This window comes from Oncorhynchus gorbuscha, linkage group LG01 (assembly GCF_021184085.1).
Source record: "Oncorhynchus gorbuscha isolate QuinsamMale2020 ecotype Even-year linkage group LG01, OgorEven_v1.0, whole genome shotgun sequence".
In the NCBI taxonomy this organism is placed as follows: Eukaryota; Metazoa; Chordata; class Actinopteri; order Salmoniformes; family Salmonidae; genus Oncorhynchus; species Oncorhynchus gorbuscha.
Genome location: NC_060173.1, coordinates 72,783,853 through 72,807,824, shown reverse-complemented (window position 1 = coordinate 72,807,824; position 23,972 = coordinate 72,783,853). Strand labels below are relative to the sequence as shown.

Below are 23,972 nucleotides of genomic sequence, written 5' to 3'. Positions count from 1 at the left end.
GGGAGTTTCCAGGCCATGGACTCAAAATATCAATGTTTTGTTCCCCGAGCCACTTAGTTATCACTTTAGCTTTATGGCAAGGTGCTCCATCATGCTGGAAAAGGCATTGTTCGCCACCAAACTGTTCCTGGATGTTTGGGAGAAGTTGCTCTCGGAGGATGTGTTGGTACCATTCTTTATTCATGGCTGTGTTCTAAGGCAAAATTGTGAGTGAGCCCACTCCCTTGGCTGAGTAGCAACCCCACACATGAATGGTCTCAGGATGCTTTACTGTTGACATGGCACAGGACTGATGGTATTGCTCATCTTGTCATCTCCTGGAGAGAAGTGGCTTCTTTGCTGCCCTTCTCAACACCAGGCCATCCTCCAAAAGTCTTTGCCTCACAGTGCATGCAGATGCACTCACACTTGCCTGCTGCCATTCCTGAGCAAGCTCTGTACTGGTGGTGCCCTGATCACGCAGCTGAATCAACTTTAGGAGACAGTCCTGGTGCTTGCTGGACTTCTTGGGTGCCCTGAAGCCTTCTTCACAACAATTGAACCGCTCTCCTTGAAGTTCTTGATGATCCGATAAATGGTTGATTTAGGGTCAATCTTACTGGCAGCAATATCCTTGCTTGTGAAGCCCTTTTTGTGCAAAGCAATAATGAAGGCACGTGTTTCCTTGCAGGTAACCATGGTTGACAGAGGAAGAACAATGATTCCAAGCACCATCCTCCTTTTGAAGCTTCCGGTCTGTTATTCGAACTCAATCAGCATGACAGTGATCTCCAGCCTTGTCCTCAACACTCACACCTGTGTTAACGAGAGGATCACTGACATAATGTCAGCTGGTCCTTTTGTGGCAGGGCTGAAATGCAGTGGAAATGTTTTTTGGGCCATTTAGTTCATTTGCATGGCAAAGAAGGACTTTGCAATTAATTGCAATTCATATGATCACTCTTCATAACATTCTGGAGTATATGCAAATTGCCATCATACAAACTGAGGTAGCAGACTTTGTGAAAATTAATATTTGTGTCATGCTCAAAACTTTTGGCCACGACTGTATAATGTTGAGTCATCTGCAAACATAGAAACTTGGCTTTACTCAAAGTCAGTGGCATGTCATTAGTAAGAATAGTAAAAAAGCAAGGGGCCTAAACAGCAGCCCTGGGGAATTGCTGATTCCACATGATTATATTTGATAGGCTTCCATTAAAGAACACCCTCTGTGTTCTGTTAGACAAGTAACTCTTTATCCACATTATAGCAGGGGGTGTAAAGCCAAAACACATATGTTTTTCCAGCAGCAGACCATCGTCGATAATGTCAAAAGCTGCACTGAAGTCTAACAAGACAGCCCCCACAATCATTTTATCATCAATTTCTCTCATTTGTGTAAGTGCTGTGCTTGTTGAATGTTCTTCTCTATAAGCATGCTGAAATTCTGTTGTCAATTTGTTTACTGTGAAATAGCACTGTATCTGGTCAAACATATTTTTTTCCAGAAGTCTACTAAGGGTTGTTAAAAGGCTGATTGGTCAGCTATTTGAGCCAGTAAAGGGGGCTTTACTATTCTTGGGTAGCGGAATGACTTTAGCTTCTCTCCAGGCCTGAAGTCAGACACTCTCTAGTAGGCTTAAATTGAAGATGTGGCAAATAGGAATGGCAATATCATCTGCTATTATCCTCAATAATTTTCCATCCATATTGTCAGACCCCGGTGGCTTGTCATTGTTGATAGACAATTTTTTCAACCTCTTCCACACTGACTTTACGTAATTCACAAGTACAATTCTTGTCTTTCATAATTTGGTCCGATATACTTGGATGTGTAGTGTCAGCGTTTGTTGCTGGCATGTCATCCCTAAGTTTGCTAATCTTGCCAATGAAAAAGTAATTAAAGCAGTTTGCAATATCAGTGGGCTTTGTGATGAATGAGCCATCTGATTCAATGAATGAAGGAGCCAAGTTGTTTTTTTCCCCCAAAAAATGTCATTTAAGGTGCCCCAAAGCTTTTTACTATCATTCTTTATATAATTTCTCTTTGTTTCATCGTGTAGTTTTAATTTTAAAAATGTAGTTTAGTCACATGATTCCATAATTTGCAGTACATTTGCCAATCAGTTGGGTTGCCAGACTTAATTGCCATACCAGACTTAATTGCCAATCAAAGTCATTGCACAATTTCTGAGCGAATATTGCATTTACAAACGGCCTCCTTTCCAGACCAGTGTGGTCTCAAACAGCCTAAGACACTCTAAACAAAACACCACTGTGGTAGGGGGTCGGACGTTAATGTTGCTCGCGCTTACCCTAGACATCACCTCAGAGGGAGGATGCTATACGCTAACATTAACCATTAGCCTCTTGCTCCATTTGGTTGGCTTCCCCATAATGGAGGCTCTTTCCCGGATCAGCTGACAGAGCTTTGGTCACAGTGGTCTCGTGTCCGGGAGCTGGAAGCCCCAACAAGGCCTTTAGACCATATGGTGGTCATGGATAATAGATGCAGTAAGCTATATACTGACATATATAACCCCAGTATGGCTTTTAAAATACTTAAAACAATAAGCCCTCTGCCTTAAGAGGTGAGACAGCAAGTTCAGAGGAAGAGTAGAGTGTATTAGAAGTGGGAGGGAGGAGTCTTATGTATACCGCCTTTACACATAGCCACCTAACCCAACTATATCAAAGCTGGTACACATGAAAACATTTATATGGTGATTTATGTGGTGAATCGAGGGTTAATGAAGTGTAAACAGTAAACTAATGTACAGTACGGGCAGACTCTCTGAGGTCACAATCTCCAGATGTCTTTCTCTATGGTCACTGACTGTCAGACAGACGGCGTGCCTAAATCAGACTATGCCCTTTACAACATTTATAACATGGTAAAATGGAGCCCCACCACACCCATAACCACGCATGCACACACTCGCGCACACATACTCCTAGACAATAAACTCTCAACCTGATATTGCTTTCAGGATAATGCCACTAAGGCGGATAAAGTAGGTTAGCACATTGCCCGCTCTGTCGGAAGAGAAAAACAAGTCTGTGCCTCAGCTCCTTGCCTTACCCTTCACCAGATTTAATTTCAGTCTAGCCTGTGTGTATGTGTGTGTGTGTATGTGTGTGTGTGTGTTTAAAGAGGTCAGACTAAGACATATGGAGGCCATCATTCTATTTGTAACTTAATTTTACTCTTTTACCTCTCTCATCCCCTTCTTTATTTTAGCCTTCTTTCTCTTGATTTCTCTCTCTGTCATCCCTTTAACCATCTCCATTCACTCCTCCTCTCTATCCTAGTCTCTCTGTGAGGTCATCAGCCCCTGGGTAGGAGGTCTATGTCAACACCATAGTGCCCTCCAAGCTCGTCACTAAGCTCGGGATCCTGACACTGAACACCTCCCTCTGCAACTGGATCCTGGACTCCCTGGCGGACCCCGGGTGGTTAGAGTAGGCAAGAACAACTCCGTCACGCTGACCCTCAACATGGGGCCCTCCCAATGGCGATGAGACAGCCTACAGGGTGGAGGTCAGAGACCTGGCAGTGTGGTGCCAGGAGCACAACCTCACCCTCAACGTCAGTTAGATCAAAAAGCTGATCTTGGACTACAGAAAACGGGGGCAGACGCACACCCCTATCCACATCGATGGGGCCGCAGTGGAGAGGGTCTCGAGCTTCAAGTTCCTCAGTGTCCACATCACTGAGGATTTAACATGGCACTCTCACACCAGCACAGTTGTGAAGAACGAGGCTGAAACGATTTGGCATGGTCCCTCAGATCCTTAAGAACTTTACAGCTGCACCATCAAGAGCATCCTGACCAGTTGTACCACTGTCTGTTATGGCACCACCCTCGACTGGAGGGGTGAGCTCCCAGCCATCCAGGAAGTAAATGCTAGGTGGTGTCTGAGAAAGGCTTGAAATATTGCCAAAGACTCCAGCTACCCATGGCATGGACTGTTCTCTATGCTCCGGTCCGGCAGACAGTACTGTTGCATAAAGGCTCAGACCAACAGACTCCTAAACAGCTCATAACCCCTGGCCATAAGACTGTGAAATGGCTAACAACTACTGCTCCCCTTCACACCTACGCTGCTGCTCAAATTATTATTGACTAGATGCATTACTACCACTATGGTGCTGTTCATTGAATACTGATTATCATTACCATTAGTATCCATCTATTTATCCTGCTACTGGTCAGTAATACTCCTGTTTACATGTATATGTTACCATTAGTATATTACCATAAGTATTTATATATTCCTACTACCAGTCTCTTTTCAGCCCTGTTTACATGTACAGTACCAGTCAAAGGTTTGGACACACCTACTCATTATTCTACATTGTAGAATACTAGTGAAGGTATAAAAAATAGAATGAAAAGAAAAGAAAAGAATCTCAAATATGAAATATACACTTTTTTGGTGACTGCATGTGTTATTTCATAGTTTTGATATCTTCACTATTATTTGACAATGTAGAAAATTACAAAAATAAAGAAAAACCCTGGAATGAGTAGGTGGGTCCAAACCTTTGACTGGTACTGTATATCTGCCTTTCACATTTGAAATTGTAGTAATTTAGCAGGGGCTCTTATCCAGAGCGACTTACGGTGAAGTGCATTCACCTTAAGGTAGCTAGGTGTGACAACCACATATCAGTCATAGTATAGTACATTTTTCTTTAATAAAGTGGCTATCACGCCTACACTAACACCCACCACTTATGCTGCTGCTATACAGTTTATTATTTATCCTGCTACCAATCACTTTCTCCTAATCCCTGCCTACATGTACATATCTACCTCAAATACTCCAGTATCCATGCACATTGCACATCTGGTGCTGGCACTGACCCTGTACATAGCTTCCTCTCTTATTGATTGTGTTTTTATACTATTTGATATCGTTGGGCATGTGACAAATGTGTTGTCCATGCTGTACCCTGCCCCAGGTCCATCTGAAGCAGTGTTTCCTAACTCCAGTCATGAGTACCCCCAACAGTAAACTTTTCTATTGTGGCCTAGGACAAGCACACCTGATTCAACTTGTCACCTCATCATCAAGCACTCAATTAAATTAATCAGGTGTTTTTGTCCAGGGATACAACATAAATGTGTGCTGTTGTGGGTACTCATGGAATGGAGATGGGAATCACTGATCTAAAGCTTAACATTGATGAATGTATCTTGACTTAGGTCCTTTTTTACTACAGGACATAATGTGTGTAGGGTGCGCGTGTATCCTCCGAGGGATAATTGAAGAAGGGATGAAACCTGTCTCATACAACTGGAACAAGTGTTGAGTAAGCAACGAGAGAGCGTGAGGGCGGCTCTGGCCATTGGGTAGTATGGGCGTCATACGTTCTATTGATCAGCCACAAGGCCAGTGGGTGTAGTATTACAGCATTACTCTGGGCCAGTCGTTCTACAGCACTAAGTGCTAAGCTAGCAGGCTCCAGCGCCTAACAACATGCGTCTTAATGGGCAGGGCGTGGGCCTGACGAGATTGTTCCTATTCTCTCTCTCAGGGACCAGACTCGGTGGACTGGGAAGCTGCGAGACTCTTGACACGAGGGCCCGCAAATCAATCAATTGTTCGATCAGTTTTATTGGTAGGGTGATTTCATCGATAGTGTGATCAACTTTACTTAGCATGGTGCCAATGTAAGGGATAAAGGTTTTGAAAGAAGTGAGAGGAAGAGAGAGACCATTACCATGCACTTCATGTAGTAGTCTGCTATTTTCAAAGGTAAAGGTACTCAAGAACCACCAGTTCATCAAGAGGTCAAGAAGACAAGTCCTTGAGCAATGGTTGATGTGTCAGTCAATGTATGTGTGTGAGCGCGCGCGCCGCCACTTCCGCGGCGTGCGTGTGTGTGTCGCGGTTCTCCAGAACTGAGGCAGCTGGCTCCCTTGCTACCGCCCGCTTGCCCTGGCAGCATGACCGGGCACCGATGCCAACGCGGGGGGACAGAGCAGGAGCCGTCAAGGCCATCTGTGAGGCTGGCACCAGGGCTCGAGTAGAGGGGGGGTGCCCATCTGCAAACACATGTACAGCAGGCGGGTGGCCTTTCATTGTGAAAATGAACTGCCACAAATCACTCTGTGGACTCTCTGGTCCCTTAGTGGTTTAATCACTCTGCTCAAATTAGCTAAAGGTCGGTTACTCTGTTCGTTTGGAAATCTATAACTTTTGTTATCCGTTTGTTTTATAAGATATGCACATAGATGGTGCATACCAAAATAGACATATACACAAGGAAGCATGAGTTTATTACACAAGCAAACGCGTGCACGCACACACACAGACACACACAACGCACACACCCCCGGCACTGCGGTCTAGTGAGCAGAATGGTCTCTGCTACCCCAGCGGTAGCTCTGCTGTAGCAGACGGCCCCCACGGAGGGGTCAAGGTGACCCTTGATGCCTGTCCTCTGGACTACTCTCCCCCTCTTCCTGTCCTCCTCTCCTGCTCACTCTTTTCCCCCTCCCCTCCTTCTCTCCAGGCCAAATCCACAGGAAGTCATTACACAATGCCCCTGTCTGTTTCACTCAACTACACTGTGCTATAGAGGCACTGCATTAAACATGGATCCCACTGCTGTCACCAAATGTCAAGTTTGGATCTAAATTGTATACAGCACAGACATTCTATATTTGTCTTGTTCCTTCAGTAATACAGTGCATTCGGAAAGTATTCAGACCCCTTGACTTTTTCCACATTTTGTTACGTCACAGCCTTATTCTCAAATTGATTAAATTGTTATTTTTCCCCTCACCAATTTACACACAATACCCCATAATGACAAAAAAAACAAAAGGTTTTTAGACATTTTTGCAAATGTAAAAAATACATAACTGAAATAATATATTTACATAACTATTCAGGCCCTTTACTCTGTACATTGTTGAAGCTCCTTTGTCATGAATTACAGCCTCAAGTCTTCTTGTGTATAACGCAACAAGCTTGGCACACCTGTATTTGGGGATTTACTCCAATTCTTCTCTGCAGATCCTCTCAAGCTCTGTCAGGTTGGATGGGGAGCGTCGCTGCACAGCTATATTCAGGTCTCTACAGAGATGTTCGATCAGGTTCAAGTCCGGGCTCTGGCTGGGCCACTCAAGGACATTCAGAGATTTGTCCCGAAGCCACTCCTGCATTGTCTTGGCTGTGTGCTTAGGGTTGTTGTCTTGTTGGAAGGTGAACCTTCGCCCCAATCTGAGGTCCTGACCACTCTGGAGAAGGATTTCATCAAGGATCTCTCTGTACTTTGCTCCATTCACCTTTCCCTCCATCCTGAATACTCTCCCAGTCCCTGTCGCCGAAAAACATTCCCACAGCATAATGCTGCCACCACCATGCTTCACCATAGGGATGGTGCCAGGTTTCCTCAAGATGTGATGCTTGGCGTTCAGGCCAAACTGTTCAATCTTGATTTCATCAGAATAGAGAATCTTGTTACTCATCATCCAAGAGTATTTAGGTGCCTTTTGGCAAACTCCAAGCTAGCTGTCATGTGTTTTTTACTGAGGAGTGCTGTCCGTTTGGCCACTCTATCATAAAGGCCTGATTGGTGGAAGGCTGCAGAGATGGTTGTCCTTCTGGAAGGTTCTCCCACCTCCACAGAGGAACTCTGGAGCTCTGGCAGAGTGACCATTGGTTTCTTGGTCACCTCCCTGACCAAGGCCCTTCACCCCTGATTGCTCAGTTTTGCCACGCAGCCAGCTCTAGGAAGAGTCCTGGTGGTTCCAAACTTCTTTCATTTAAGAATGATGGAGACCACTGTGTTCTTTGGGACTTTCAACGCTGCAGAAATGTTTTGGAACCCTTCCCCAGATCTGTGCCATGACACAATTCTGTCTCGGAGCTCTACAGGCAATTCCTTAAACCTCATAGCTTGGCTATTGCTCTGTCAGGCACAGTCAACTGTGGGACCTTATATAGACAGGTGTGTGCCTTTCCAAATCATGTCCACTCAATTGAATTTATCACATGAGACCATCACATGATTGGACTGGATGGATCAAAATCCCTTAGACATAATGACCGGCGTGACATGGCTGTTAAATCGGCCCCTGAATCGAACAATCTGACCACTGTATTTACAATAGAGGAACTTCCACATGTCCACCGAGCAATGAGGGATGGCTGATCTATTTTCCAACTTGTGACTGGGATAGTTGAGTGCTTTACATGACCGACACATCACACTGTACAGACCTGACCTATAGAGAGTGAGCTTGCGGTGTGAGTGAGTTATTGAGTGAGCAAATGAGGGAGGGAGTGAGTTTGTGAATGAGTGAGTGAGCGTGTGAATGAGGGAGTGAGTGACTCAGTGCAAGAGAACGATGGCAACAAACATGCATGTGGCCATCGGCTGAGATGACTAAAATGACCGCCCCTACCCAGTGCAATACGACATTATACAGCTAGTGGAGGATACAGTCGGCTTTCTGTATGGGGGTATAGAGATGACATACTGCTGACATACTGCAAGCAGATGGCTCAACTAGTTCCCACTGCACCCCCCTCCCCCGCCCCCGCATGTATAGGTGCCAGACAGGACAGACTGACCGGGGGGAGGGTCCTGCCTTCCAATGTGTGTGTGTGTTTTGAAAAACTTACCTTAGGTCAGTGTCTAGGGGGCATATTTATCTGCCTCTACTCTGGCACAAAACCTAACCCAGGAAGCAGCTTTGAGAATAAAACAAATGGTAAACAGGAAGCTCACGGGCATCTTTTCCTGCCTATAAGACAGAGGACGTAACCTAAATGGTGGCATATTCCCTATATAGTGCACTTCTTATGACCAGAGCCCTATGGGTCAAAAGTAGTGCACTACAAAGGGAATAGGGAGCCATTTGGGATGGGCCCAGAGCCTCAGTGCCAGTTGATCAGCTTGCAGCATGCATTAATGATGTGGCAGTGTGTCTGTGCATGTGCATGTGGTATGAAGAGGACCGGTATGCTCGCTGAAAATGGAAAGACTGAGAGGGAATGTGAGAGAGAGGGAGAAACAGAGAGAGAATAAAATAAAAGATGTGAAGAGAAAATGAATGACCAAGAGGGAGTTAGAGAGAGAAAGACCGTGTAGGACTGTGAGAGGGAGAGAAAGACAGAAAGAGCGAGAGCAGAGGGACTGTGAGAGGGAGATAGCGAGAGAGGGAAGGTGAGGGAGAGCGCGAATGAATTTGATCCGGCTCACACACAGCACTCTCCTGATTTTCATGCTCAAGTTTTGAAATGCTAATGAATCAGGGTTAATTTGCATAGTGTGCCGCTCTTCCTTTCCCTCTCTTCCGGTCTTTTTCGCTCTCTTTCCCTCACCCTTCCATTAACTCTCTCCAATCCTCTGCATCTCTCTTCCTCATCTTCCCCCATATCTCTCTCCCCCTCTCCATCTTCTCTCTCCCCCTCTCTCTCTCTCTCTCTCTCTCTCTCTCTCTCTCTCTCTCTCTCTCTCTCTCTCTCTCTCTCTCTCTCTCTCTCTCTCTCTCTCTCTCTCTCTCTCTCTCTCTCTCTCTCTCTCTCTCTCTCCAGCACTTAAACATTCATCTATAATTCAGTATGCTAAATAAAGGCTGCTCAGTGAAATGACTGAGACAAGCAAAACAGGGTCTGTCACTTACAGTATCCCCCATCTCGTCTCCTCTCCTCTGTCGTCTCCTATCCTGCTCTCTCGTCTCCCCTCCTCTTATCTCTCTGCTCACCACTCCTTCACTCCCTCTCCACTCCTCCTCCCCTTCACCTATGCCCTCGCCCAACAAAAGATTGGCCCAACAGGACCTTTCCCTATGAGATAGAGAGAGGGAGAGAAAGAGAAAGGTTGGTTTGAGAGAGCACGAGTGGGAGAGATTTAAAAAGAGAGAAAGAAGGTTATTAAAAGAGAGAGAGAATGAAAGAGAGAGCGTACTGTAGCCAACCCTGGTCTGACAGCCCACTCAATGTGTGAGTGCGTGGGCTGGTGCTAATTTGTGTAGAGAGGGAGAAAGCTGTTTTGGCTGAGGGAGAATGGGCTGAGATTAGTGGACTGTGGAACACACACACACACACACACACACACACACACACACACACACACACACACACACACACACACACACACACACACACACACACACACACACACACACACACACACACACACACACACACACACACACACACACACACCTAATGCATAGTAATTAAACAAGCTACACACACACACACCATCGGGTGTGGGGTACCACCTCCATTGCATCCCTCTCACCTCCCAGTTGAAGAAACGGCGAGCGTGTTACTCACACTCTATTAGTATTCACACATACAGTATCTGTCCCAAACAACCTGCTCACCCATCCCTCTTCCTCCTGTTACACATATCTGTCCCAACCAACCTACTCACCCATCCCTATTCCTCTTGTTACACATATCTGTCCCAACCAACCTACTCAATCCATCCCTCTTCCTCCTGTTACACATATCTGTCCCAGCCAACCTACTCAATCCATCCCTCTTCCTCCTGTTACACATATCTGTCCCAACCAACGTACTCACCCATCCCTATTCCTCTTGTTACACATATCTGTCCCAACCAACCTACTCACCCATCCCTATTCCTCTTGTTACACATATCTGTCCCAACCAACCTACTCACCCATCCCTCTTCCTCCTGTTACACATATCTGTCCCAACCAACGTACTCACCCATCCCTATTCGTCTTGTTACACATATCTGTCCCAACCAACCTACTCACCCATCCCTCTTCCTCTTGTTACACATATCTGTCCCAGCCAACCTACTCAATCCATCCCTCTTCCTCCTGTTACACATATCTGTCCCAACCAACCTACTCACCCATCCCTCTTCCTCTTGTTACACATATCTGTCCCAACCAACCTACTCACCCATCCCTCTTCCTCTTGTTACACATATCTGTCCCAGCCAACCTACTCACCCATCCCTCTTCCTCTTGTTACACATATCTGTCCCAACCAACCTACTCACCCATCCCTCTTCCTCTTGTTACACATATCTGTCCCAGCCAACCTACTCACCCATCCCTCTTCCTCTTGTTACACATATCTGTCCCAGCCAACCTACTCACCCATCCCTCTTCCTCTTGTTACACATATCTGTCCCAACCAACCTACTCACCCATCCCTATTCCTCTTGTTACACATATCTGTCCCAACCAACCTACTCACCCATCCCTCTTCCTCTTGTTACACATATCTGTCCCAGCCAACCTACTCACCCATCCCTCTTCCTCTTGTTACACATATCTGTCCCAGCCAACCTACTCACCCATCCCTCTTCCTCTTGTTACACATATCTGTCCCAGCCAACCTACTCAATCCATCCCTCTTCCTCCTGTTACACATATCTGTCCCAACCAACCTACTCACCCATCCCTCTTCCTCTTGTTACACATATCTGTCCCAACCAACCTACTCACCCATCCCTCTTCCTCTTGTTACACATATCTGTCCCAGCCAACCTACTCACCCATCCCTCTTCCTCTTGTTACACATATCTGTCCCAACCAACCTACTCACCCATCCCTCTTCCTCTTGTTACACATATCTGTCCCAGCCAACCTACTCACCCATCCCTCTTCCTCTTGTTACACATATCTGTCCCAGCCAACCTACTCACCCATCCCTCTTCCTCTTGTTACACATATCTGTCCCAACCAACCTACTCACCCATCCCTCTTCCTCTTGTTACACATATCTGTCCCAACCAACCTACTCACCCATCCCTATTCCTCTTGTTACACATATCTGTCCCAGTCAACCTACTCAACCCATCCCTCTCCACTCACTCCAGTACTCTACCAACAGAAAGCGTACAAATACTTTGAGCATACGCTTGAGCCTGGAGTTCCAGATGGGCAAGTGTTGCACTTTTGGAGTTGACTAATAACACACACACACAGTCGACACATTTGGCTTCGGCGGAGCGAAACCACCAACTATTAAAGTATGTATTTGGCACCAGGTGCTGTTGACAAGCTGGCAGGATGTGGATGAGAAGAGCGCTGTGGTTTTCACGCGGTGTGATGTGGGCGTCCAACACGCAGCCCAGTGCGCCACATCTCCATGTTTCTATTCATTTTCCCTCCCTCACGTTGAGTGATAAACAAACGGAAGTGGAGGAGTTTTAATATGGCCTGGCTTTGACCCGGGCTGCATCTCAATCATCAGAAGAGGCTCCCTCTCGTCATCTCCCCTCCCTCACGTTGAATGATAAACAAACGGAAGTGGAGGAGTTTTAATATGGCCTGGCTTTGACCCGGGCTGCATCTCAATCATCAGAAGAGGCTCCCTCTCGTCATCTCCCCTCCCTCATCGGTACAGCCAAAAGAGGACTGGCCATCAATCAGAGCCTAGTTCTGCAATAAGGATTCTTCCTGCCTTCTAGGAACTTGTTCCTAGCCCCTGCGCTTCTGTCTCTGCATTGCTTGCTCTTTTGGGTTTAAGGTTGGGTATCTGTTCAGCACTTTGTGACAACTGGCTTTATAAAATAAAATCGATTGAAATGTGATACTGCTACCAACAGTGTAACGCCACCAACCAACACGCGTTCAGTCTAAGCAACATCAACCTGTTTTAGAGACTGACAGACAGGGTCTGGTAGTGCTCCAGACCCAACAACATCAACCTGTTTCAGAGACTGACAGATAGGGTCTGGTAGTGCTCCAGACCCAACAACATCAACCTATTTCAGAGACTGACAGACAGGGTCTGGTAGTGCTCCAGACCCAACAACATCAACCTGTTTTAGAGACTGACAGACAGGGTCTGGTAGTGCTCCAGACCCAACAACATCAACCTGTTTCAGAGACTGACAGACAGGGTCTGGTAGTGCTCCAGTCCCAGCAACATCAACCTGTTTTAGAGACTGACAGACAGGGTCTGGTACTGATCCAGACCCAGCAACATCAAACTGTTTTAGAGTCTGACAGACAGGGTCTGGTAGTGCTCCAGTCCCAGCAACATCAACCTGTTTTAGAGACTGACAGACAGGGTCTGGTAGTGCTCCATACCCAGCAACATCAAACTGTTTTAGAGTCTGACAGAGAGGGCCTGGTAGTGCTCCATACCCAGCAACATCAAACTGTTTTAGAGACTGGCAGACAGGGTCTGGTAGTGCTCCATACCCAGCAACATCAAACTGTTTTAGAGACTGGCAGACAGGGTCTGGTAGTGCTCCCTGTCAGAATAAGCAACAGAGGACTTGGAAACCATATCAACTCCAATAGAAATGGAACTATGGTCACTGTGAGTTACCTAATTTACTTTACCTCTGCCTTCTAGTGAGATTATACAAACTGTCATCTCCTACCATTCTGATAGATTGGAGACTGTCAGAAAATGTGGTTGTAACGTTAATAAGTCGGTTGTTATTCAATGGGACTTTTCTCATTGAATATGGCACTTTTAAATGTTAGAGCAATCAATAGTAAAACCTTTCTTATGAATGGCCTCATTACTGAGCGCACAGATGATTGCATGTTTCTCACGGAAACATGGCTGTCTTCAGACTGTAGTGCCACTCTTATTGAAGCCTCCCCCCGGACTGCAGCTTTTGATACTCTATCATAAAACGGAAAAAGGGTGGGGGGACAGTCTGTATTTTTACTAATGCTCTCAGCTGTAAGGACTTTTCATTTGGCGACTTTGGGTCTTTTGAGCATCATACTAAACTGTTTAAATGTCAGCCACCAGTGCTGGCCATAACCCTTTATAGGCCACAAGAAGCACTGCCCCACTTTCTTTACTGATTTCTCTGAACTATTGTCTATTGTCCTTGAGAACTATGATAAAATAATTGTGTTGGGCGATTTTAATATTCATATTGACAAAGAAACTAACTGCAAGGTACGAATCTTTTGAGCTCTATGGACTTTATCCAACATGTTACTGGGTTCACCAATACTCTGTAGCTGGTTATTACCAAGGGGCTTTCTATTGACATATCCTCTATTGTTGATGTTGCTTTATCAGATCACCACTGTGGATGTTCTTCTTACTACCTATGTTGCCCATAGCACAGGGTAATACAGAAGGCATTATTAAGTAACACTATCTTACTGAGTGTATGAACAATACTCCACCACCTATTCTGCCTTCCTCTTGTGATGATTTCGATGATCACTTGAATAGCAAATTATGGGCAACAATTGTGTGCCATAGCTGCAGAAAAGTTGAAAAGGGCCACTTCCAAACAGAGACGAATGAAGAAAATAATAAATGAAAGAGAAATTGCAAAACGGCAGAGCGGAAGTGAAGAAAGTCAAAGTTGCATGTCCATTATGATATTCTGAGAGAGCAACTTGGCATATATAAGGCAATTAGAAATGCCAGACGGGCACATTTTTATAACTTGATCACTAATAACCAGAATAATTAGAGAGTGCTTTTTTCAACCATTGATGGCCTACCCCCACAAACCTATGTGAACTTTCCTCCACATCTAAATGGAATGAGTTTGCGGCATATTTCAGAGACAAGATAACAAACATTAGGCTGGGTATCAGTCAAGCAAGACCTGATGAGAAGTTTGATGATATGTGCCCTGGCCTACCACGCAAAGGCACTATGGAGTTATTCTCCCTGGTTGACACAGACAAGCTCAGGAAAGTGATATCACAACTTCAGCCTTCTAACTGCCTTGTCGATCCTATCCCCACCACCTTCTTCAAAACAGTATTTATTTTATCTAGTCTCCAGCTTCAGTGATTTTTGTCATTCGTTCCAGTCATTGGCAGCAGAGAACTGTAAGGAAAGGCGGCCAAAGAGGTTTTGGCTTTGGGGTAGACCAGTGAAATATACCTGCTGGAGCGCATGCTATGCGTGTGTGTTGCTATGGTGACCAGTGAGCTGAGGTAAGGTGGGGCTTTACCTAGCAAAAACATATAGATGACCTAGAGCCACTGGGTTTGGTGATGAATATGTAGCGAGGGACAGCCAATGAGAACATAGACTACATCCAATGTTGGAGGCTATTTTATAAATGACATCGCCTAAGTCAAGGATAGTTGCTAGTCGGGCGGGCACCAAATCGGTTGAAGAGCATGTACTTAGTTTTACAAGCATTTAAGACCAGTTGGAGGCCACGGAAGGAACGTTGTACGGCATTGAAACTCGTTTGGAGGTTTGTTAACAGAGTGTCCAATGACGGGCCAGATGTATACAGAATGGTGTCATCTGCATAGAGGTGGATCAGAGAATCACCAGCAGCAAAAGTGACATCACTGATATATACAGAGAAAAGAGTCGGCCCGAGAATTGAACCGTGTGGCACCCCCATAGAGACTGCCAGAGGTCCGGAAACAGGCCCTCGGATTTGACACACTGAACACTATCTGAGAAGTAGTTGGTGAACCAGGAGAGGCAGTCATTTGAGAAACCAAGGCTATTGAGTCTGCCGATAAGAATGCAGTGATTGACAGAGTTGAAAGCTTGGGCAAGTTGCTGAGGGGGGTGCAGAGCTGTTGGCTGGGTTGGGGGTAGCCAGGTGGAAAGCAAGGCCAGCCGTAGAAAAATGCTTATTGAAATTCTCGATTATCATAGATTTATCGGTGGTGACACTGTTTCCTAGCCTCAGTACAGTGGGCAGCTGGGAGGAGGTGCTCTTATTCTCTATGGACTTTACAGTGTCCCCAAACATTTTGGAATTTGTGCTACAGGATGCAAATTTCTGTTTGAAAAAGCTAGCCTTTGCTTCCTAACTGACTCTGTATATTGGTTTCTGACTTCCCTGAAAAGTTGCATATCGAGGGGGCTATTCGATGCTAATGCAGTACGCCACACAATGTTTTTGTGCTGGACAAGGGTAGTCAAGTCTGGAGTGAACCAAGTGCTATATCTGTTCTTAGTTCTACATTTTTTGAAAGGGGCATGCTTATTTAAGATGGTGAGGAAAGCACTTTTAAGGAACAACCAGACATCCTCTACTGACGGGATGAGGTCAATATCCTTCCAGGATACCCCGGGCCAGGTCGACTAGAAAGGCCTGCTCGCCTTTCTAAGGTGACCAAGAACCCGATGGTTACTCTGACAAAGCTCTAGAGTTCCTCTGTGGAGAAGGGAGAAACTTCCATAAGGACAACCTTCTCTGCAGCACTCCACCAATCAGGCCTTTATGGTAGAGTGGCCAGTGCTTTGAGTGGCCAGTGTTATAGGGAGCGTTTGACAGTGATAAGGGGTGGTCGTTTGACCACGGACCTATTACGGACGCAGGTAATGAGGCAGTGATCGCTGAGATCCTGGTTAAAGAGAGCAGAGGTGTATTTAGAGGGCAAGTTGGTCAGAGTGATATCTCTGAGGTTTCCCATGTAGGTTGCCCATGTTTACGGATTTATGGTTGGACCTGGTATGTTCCTCGATAATTTGTATGAGATTGAGGGCATCTAGCTTAGATTGTAGGATGTCCGGGGTGTTAAGCATATCCCAGTTTAGGTCACCTAACAGTTCAAACTCTGACGATAGATGAGGGGCAATTGATTCACATATGGGGTCTATAGCAAGTGGCAACAGTGAGAGACTTATTTCTGGAAAGGTGGATTTTTAAAAGTAGAACCTCGAACTGGTTGTGCACAGACCTGAATAGTATGACAGAACTCTGCAGGCTATCTCTGCAGTAAGATTGCAACTCCGCCCCCTTTGGCAGTCCTATCTTGACGGAAAATGTTGTAGTTGGGGATGGAAATTTCTGATTTTTTGGTGGCCTTCCTAAGCCAGGATTCAGACAAGGCTAGGACATAGGATGTGCTATAGCAGTAAATAAGACAAACTCAACACAGTTTTTAAATTGCATATCTGAAGAAGTGCAAGCTATAGTTAATCACTCCCTGTTCACAGGCACTTTCTCCACTGCACTAAAAACTGCTATTGTGAAACACCTTCTGAAGAAAAGTAATCTAAATTCTTCAGCTCTTAGCAATTTTCGTACAATCTCTTACCTTCCATTCTTAAGTAAAATCCTGGAGATATTGATTTTCAAACAGCTAAATATTTTATTGGTCTTTGGACCCACCACCGTACATAGACAGCTTTAGTTAAAGTGTTAAATGATCTTAGAGCCAACACAGATGCCAAACAGCTCTCTGTCCTTGTACTGTCGGATTTAAGTGCTCCATTCGACACAGTTGACCATGATGTCCTTCTGGACAGACTGGAGAGGTTGGTTGGCCTCTCCAGTAATCAGTTCTAAATTGGTTTAGGACCAATTTAACCGGTTGACAGTTTTCTGTCACCCTTGGTGAACATAATTCAGAGGAAATACATATCACACGTGGCGTTCGATTTTGGGTCCGGTAGTGTTTATATACAGTGCCTTCAGAAAGTATTCAAACCCCTGGATTTTTCCAAATTATGTTACAGCCTTATTCTAAAGTGGATTTAAAAAATCCTTAGCAATCTAAACAGACCCTTAATGACAAAGCGAAAACAGGTTTTCAGAAATCTTTGCAAAAACAAAACATAAGTATTCAGACCCTTTGCTATGAGACTCGAAATTGAGCTCAGGTGCATCCTGTTTCCATTGATCATCATTGAGATTTCTACAAATTGATTTAGAGTCCACCTGTGGTCAATTCAATTGATTGGACATGATTTGGAAAGGCACACACCTGTCTATATAAGATCCCACAGTTGACAGCGCATGTCAGAGCAAAAACCAAGCTATGAGGTCGGAGGAAGGTTACCAAAAAATGTCTGCAGCATTGAAGGTCACAAAGAACATAGTGGCCTCCATCATTCTTAAATGGAAGAAGTTTTGAACAAACAAGACTCTTTCTAGAGCTGGCCACCCGGCCAAACTGAGCAATCGGGGGGAGAAGGGCCTTGGTCAGGGAGGTGACCAAGAAAGAACCTGATGGTCACCCTGACAAAGCTCTAGAGTTCCTCTGTGGAGATGGTTGTCCTTATGGAAGGTTCTCCCATCTCTGCAGCACTCCACCAATCAGGCCTTTATGGTAGAGTGGCCAGACGGAGTCCACTCCACAGTAAAAGGCACATAACAGCCCGCTTGGAGTCTGCCAAAAGACACCTAAAGACTCTCAGACCATGAGAAACAAGATTCTCTGGTCTGATGAAAACAAGATTGAACAGTTTGGCCTGAACGCCAAGCGTCACATCTTGAGGAAACCTGGCACCATCCCTACGGTGAAGCATGGTGGTGGCAACGTCATGCTGTGGAGGTGTTTTTCAGGGGCAGGGACTGGGAGGCTAGTCAGGATCGAGGCAAAGAGGAATGGAGCAAAGTACAGAGAGATCCTCGATGAAAACCTGCTCCAGAGTGCTCAGGACCTCAGACTGGGGCGAAGGTTCACCTTCCAACAGGACAATGACCTTAAGCACACAGCCAAGACGAAGCAGGAGTGGGTTCGGGACAAGTCTCAATGTCATTGAGTGGCCCAGCTAGAGCCCTGACTTAAACCTGATTGAACATCTCTTGAGGGGCCTGAAAATAGCTGTGCAGCAACGCTCCCCATCCAACCTGACAGAGCTTGAGAGGATCTGCAGAGAAGAATGGGAGATACTCCCCAAATACAGATGTGCCAAGCTTGTAGAGGCATAATCAAGAATACTCTTGGCTGTAATCGCTGCCAAAGGTGCTTCAACAAGATATTTAGTAAAGGGTCTGAATACTTATGTCAATGTGATATTTCTGTTGTTTATTTTTAAGAAATTAGCAAACATTCTAAAATCCTTTTTTTGCTTTGTCATTATGGGGTATTGGGTGTAGATTGATAAGGGAAAAAACTATTTAAATCAATTTTAGAATAAGACTGTAACCTAACAAAATGTGGAAAAGGTCAAGGGGTATGAAAACTTACCAAATGCACTGTATTTATTACGCCCATCGAAATGTTAGCTAATAAAATCAGATCCAACAGTAATGGCCTAGAAATCCAGGGCGTAAAAACAAAGCTGTCATGTAAAAACAAAGCTGTCATTGTAAAAACAAAGCTGTCATGTAAAAACAAAGCTGTCATGTAAAAACAAAGCTGTCATGTAAAAACAAAGCTGTCATGTAAAAACAAAGCTGTCATTGTAAAAACAAAGCTGTCATGTAAAAACAAAGCTGTCATTGTAAAAACAAAGCTGTCATGTAAAAACAAAGCTGTCATGTAAAAACAAAGCTGTCATGTAAAAACAAAGCTGTCATGTAAAAACAAAGCTGTCATGTAAAAACAAAGCTGTCATGTAAAAACAAAGCTGTCATTGTACGCTGATGATCCATTTTTTAAAATCCACAATTTGGATCCCTGCACAGACTCAGAGGATCTATATACCTTTTCTAACCTCTGGATTACAACAAAATTATGCTAAGTGTACTATGTCATGTATTGGATCACAAAAAAATACAACTTTTACATTACAGTGTAGGTAACCAATAAAATGGTCTGACGGTGAAGTGGACATACTCAGTATTCATATCCCAAAAGAAAGAAATGATCTCAGTACAATACATTTTCATGAATAAGTTAGCAAAAATAGACAAGATCTTGCAACCATGGAAAGGAAAATACCTGTCTATTTGTGGAATAATCCCCCTGATTAACTCTTTGCCTACACCTAGTGACCTGCTTTTTAAATTATATGAGCAAAAAATATTCAATTTTATTTGGAACGGCAAGCCAGACAAAATTAAATGAGCCTATTTATGTAATGAATATGAATTCGGATGGCAGAAATGATTAAATATTAAAGCATTAGACCTGTCACTAAAGGCTTCAGTCATACAAAAGTTAGTCTTAAATCTGAACTACTTCTCTAGCAGATTAGTAAAATGAATAATAACTTTTTTTCCCCCTATATTCAGATTACAACCTCTCACTTTCAGTTATTTGAAAAGGAAATAATCTCCGAAATATAGCTTCTTTTTTTTAAAGCTATATAAAGTTGGTTGCAATTTCAGTTTAATCCACCAGAAAAGACAGAACAAATTCAAATATTCTAATTCATTTGGAAAAATATATATATTTTTGGGGAAAAAATATATGAAAACGGCATAATCTTTGTAAATGATATCATAAATACGACTGGTGGAGTTGTCACCCATGCAGTTAACAAAAATATATGGAAATGTCTGCTCTACTCAAAATTACAATTAATTGAAAACGCATTTTAGACCTCCACAAGTCTGTTTCATCATTGGGTGCAATTTCCAAACGCCTGAACATGCCACACTCATCTGTACAAACAATAGTACGCAAGTATAAACACCATGGGACCACACAGTCATCATACCGCTCAGTAAGGAGACACGTTCTGTCTCCTAGAGATGAACGTACTTTGGTTCAGAAAAGTGCAAATCAATGCCAGGACAACAGCAAAGGACCTTGTGAATATGCTGGAGGAAACAGATACAAAAGTATCGATACCCACAGTTAAACAAGTCCTATATCGACATAACCTGAAAGGCCGCTCAGCAAGGAAGAAGCCACTGCTCCAAAACAGCCATAAAAAAGCCAGACTACGGTTTGCAACTGAACATGGGGACAAAGATCATACTTTTTGGAGAAATGTCCTATGGTCTGATGAAACAAAATAGAACTGTTTGGCCATAATGACCATTGTTATGTTTGGAGGAAAAAGGGGGAGGCTTGCAAGCCGAAGAACACCATCCCAACCGTGAAGCATGGGGGTAGCAGCATCATGTTGTGTTGGTGCTTTGCTGCAGGAGGGACTGGTGCACTTCACAAAATAAATGGCATTATGAGGACGGAAAATTATGTGGATATATTGAAGCAACATCTGAGGTTTGTAGTTTTTCAAAGCTTGGCCTACCGAATACACATTGAGATGTGGATAAAGTTGCACTTCCTACGGCTTCCACTAGATGTCAACCATCTTTAGAAACTTGAATGAGGATTCTATTATAATGGAGGGGCTCATGAGACCTCTGAGTCAGTGGTCTGGCAGAGTGCCTTGGTCTCACGACGCACGCTCCCGACAGAGTTACCTCTCGTTCCAGTGCTTTTCTTCAGACAAAATTCTCGGGTTGGAACATTATTGATGTTTTATGATAAAAACATCTTAAAGATTGATTCCATACATGGTTTGATATGTTTCTAAAGGACTGTAACGGAACTTTTCAAGTTTTTGTCTGGACAAAGTGCCTGCGCCTCCTGAATATGGATCTACTGTGCTGAACACGCTAACAACAAGTGGCTATTTGGACATAAATTATGGACTTTATGTAACAAATCAGTCATTTATTGTCGAACTGGGATTCCAGGGAGTGCCTTCTGATGAAGATCATCAAAGGTAAGTGAATATTTGTGGTGCTATTTTTAACTTCGGTTGACTCCAAAATGGAGGATATTCCTCTGGCTGTTTTGGGTTCTGAGCGCCGTTCTCAGATTATGCTTTTTCCGTAAAGTTTTTAAAAAATCTGACACAGCGGTTGCATTAAGTAGAAGTCTATCTTTAATTCTGTGACTAACACTTGTATCTTTTACCAATGTTTATGTTTTGGAATCAAAACATTACTGCACGTAAGGCGCCAATGTAAACTGAGATTTCTGGATATAAATATGCACATTATCGAACAAAACATAAATGTATTGTGTAACATGATGTCCTATGAGTGTCATCTGATGAAGATCATCAAAGGTTAGTGATTCATTTTATCTATATTTCTGCTTTTTGTGACTCCTATCTTTGGCTGGTGTTTTTTTGACTTGGCTATGACCTAACATAATCATATGTTGTGCTTTCGCTGTAAAGCATTTTTTAAATCGGACACGATGGGTAGATTAACAAGATGTTTATCTTTCATTTGCTGTATTGGACTTGATAATGTGTGAACCTCCCTAATTTCCCCAAAAATATTTCTGAATTTTCCGCCTTTTCAGCGGAATGTTGTCGAGGGGTTCCGCTAGCGGAACGCCTGCCCTAGAACGGTTAAACAATTTAAAGGCAATGCTACCAAATACTATTTGAGTGTATGTAAATTTCTGACCCACTGGGAATGTGATGAAAGAAATAAAATGTGAAATAAATCATTCTCTCCACTATTATTCTGACATTTCACATTCTTAAAATAAAGTAGGGAATTTTTACTTGGATTAAATGCCAGGAATTGTGAAAAACTGAGATTAAATGCATTTGGCTAAGGTGTATGTAAATGTCCGACTTCAACTGTACATTTTACAGAAACAGTATATACAATACCAGTCAAAAGTTTGTACATCGACTCATTCAGGGGTTTTTCTTTATTTTTACTATTATCTACACTGTAGAATAATAGTGAAGACAACACAACTATGAAATAACACATGGAATCATGTAGTAAACAAAGTGTTAAACAAATAAAAAAATATATTTTAGATTTTAGATTCTTCAAAGTAGCCACCCTTTGCCTTGATGACAGCTTGGCACACTCTTGGCATTGGGGCGGCAGGGTAGCCTAGTGGTTAGAGTGTTGGACTAGTAACCGAAAGGTTGCAAGTTCAAATCCCCGAGCTGACTAGGTAAAAATCTGTCATTCTGCCCCTGAAGAGGCAGTTAGCCCACTGTTCCTAGGCCGTCATTGAAAATAAGAATTTGTTCTTAACTGACTTGCCTCATTAAATAAAGGTAAAAAATAAAATTCTCTCAACAAGCTTCATGAGGTGCATTTAAGTTCTATATACTATGTATAAGCCTGTTGTTGCCCATTAGTTCACTCCAATTAAGCGAGGGATTTTAGAGTTAGGGGAAATATATAAAAAAAAAAATTGGGAGGGGGGTAAATTATGCAGACAATTACATTGATATAAGCCAAAATCTATCTGCAAAATTAAAGCTGATCTACTCCTAAAAATAACAACTGTGAGTATACGACCACAGCACAAAGCACAGTGTGTGAGTGTGTGTGCGTTCACAAGGGTGCGTGCATGTGTGCCTGTATGAGTGTATTCGCATGTGCATGTGTTGGTGTGAGTGTGTGCATTCATTCATGTGCATGATGTGTGTGCGTCTGGTGAACTAACATCTTTCCCCACTGAAATAGTCATTACCAAGTGTCATGCTTGTTGTGTCAGGTTGTTCCAAGCCGTTTCCAAGCCGTTTGATACTTCACTCCCTGCTCCATCTCGCAGCCACTCTCACAAAATAAAATGACCCCTTAGCTGACATGCAGGTAACGATGATAGTATTTGACGGGTGATAGTAATCCTAGCATGTAGCAACACAAGCAGTGTGTGTACGTTTACGTGCACGTGTGCTCTCCCATAGACTCTGTGTATGGGATTGTGGGGGTAGTACGGGTTGCATGTGCGCGCAGACATGTTGCTTAGTGACGCATTCTTCCTCTGGTCTCTAGCCTTGAGCCAGACCTGCAGGGACACACATGGTAAGGCATGAGCCCACAGCAGAGCCAAACACACACAGGGAGAGAGAAAGAGGTTAAGAAAGAGCGGGAGAAAGAAAGAAGGAACGAGAGCGAGAGATGCACGTGGAAAGAGGGAGAGATAGAAAGAGAGACAAGAAAGAGGAGAAAGAGATACAAAGAGATAGAAAGATGAGAAAGAGAGAGAAAGAGACAGAGAAAGAAAGATAGAGAAAGAAAGAAAACAAAAGAGCGAGAGAAAGAGCGAGAGAGAGAGAGGTGCTCCTACCAGATTGGATGTGGTTGAGGCCAGATAGCTTCAGAAGTTCCAAGGGCTGCTCTTTCCTGGGCAGTCCATCTGCAGGAGAGAGAGAGGAAGCAGAGTCCGTTTCAAATATGGTCCGCAGCATCGATAACAAAGGGGAATGTGTATAATCTACTGAGGCCCAGCTAAAAGACTACATATCCCAGAGAGAGAGAGAGAGAGAGAGCGAGAGAGAGAGAGAGGGGGAAGCCAGGGATGGACAGCAGTAGAGAAAACCAGTTGAATGAGGAGCGGAAGAGCAGAGGAAGAGGAGGCTTCTGCCTAGCCTAGTGCTGCAACACAGTTGAAGCTGCATGTGCTCAGCGTTCTGTTATGACTTCAACGTGA

At 43.9% G+C, this 23,972-nt stretch overlaps 1 protein-coding gene across 3 annotated transcripts in view; it reads right to left on the bottom strand.

Annotated features, from left to right (window-relative positions):
• The window catches only part of hdac4 (histone deacetylase 4), a 261,320-nt gene that overhangs the window by 146,020 nt on the left and 91,328 nt on the right, over nucleotides 1-23,972 (bottom strand). For 2 of the 3 annotated variants that reach the window (XM_046359551.1, XM_046359560.1), the window contains exon 1: nucleotides 23,610-23,886. In XM_046359551.1, coding sequence (XP_046215507.1) covers nucleotides 23,610-23,730 — 121 coding nt within the window. In that variant the 5' untranslated portion in view covers nucleotides 23,731-23,886. Of the gene's footprint in view, nucleotides 1-23,609; nucleotides 23,887-23,972 lie in introns of those variants that run through there. The other variant, XM_046359569.1, reaches the window with a different exon arrangement.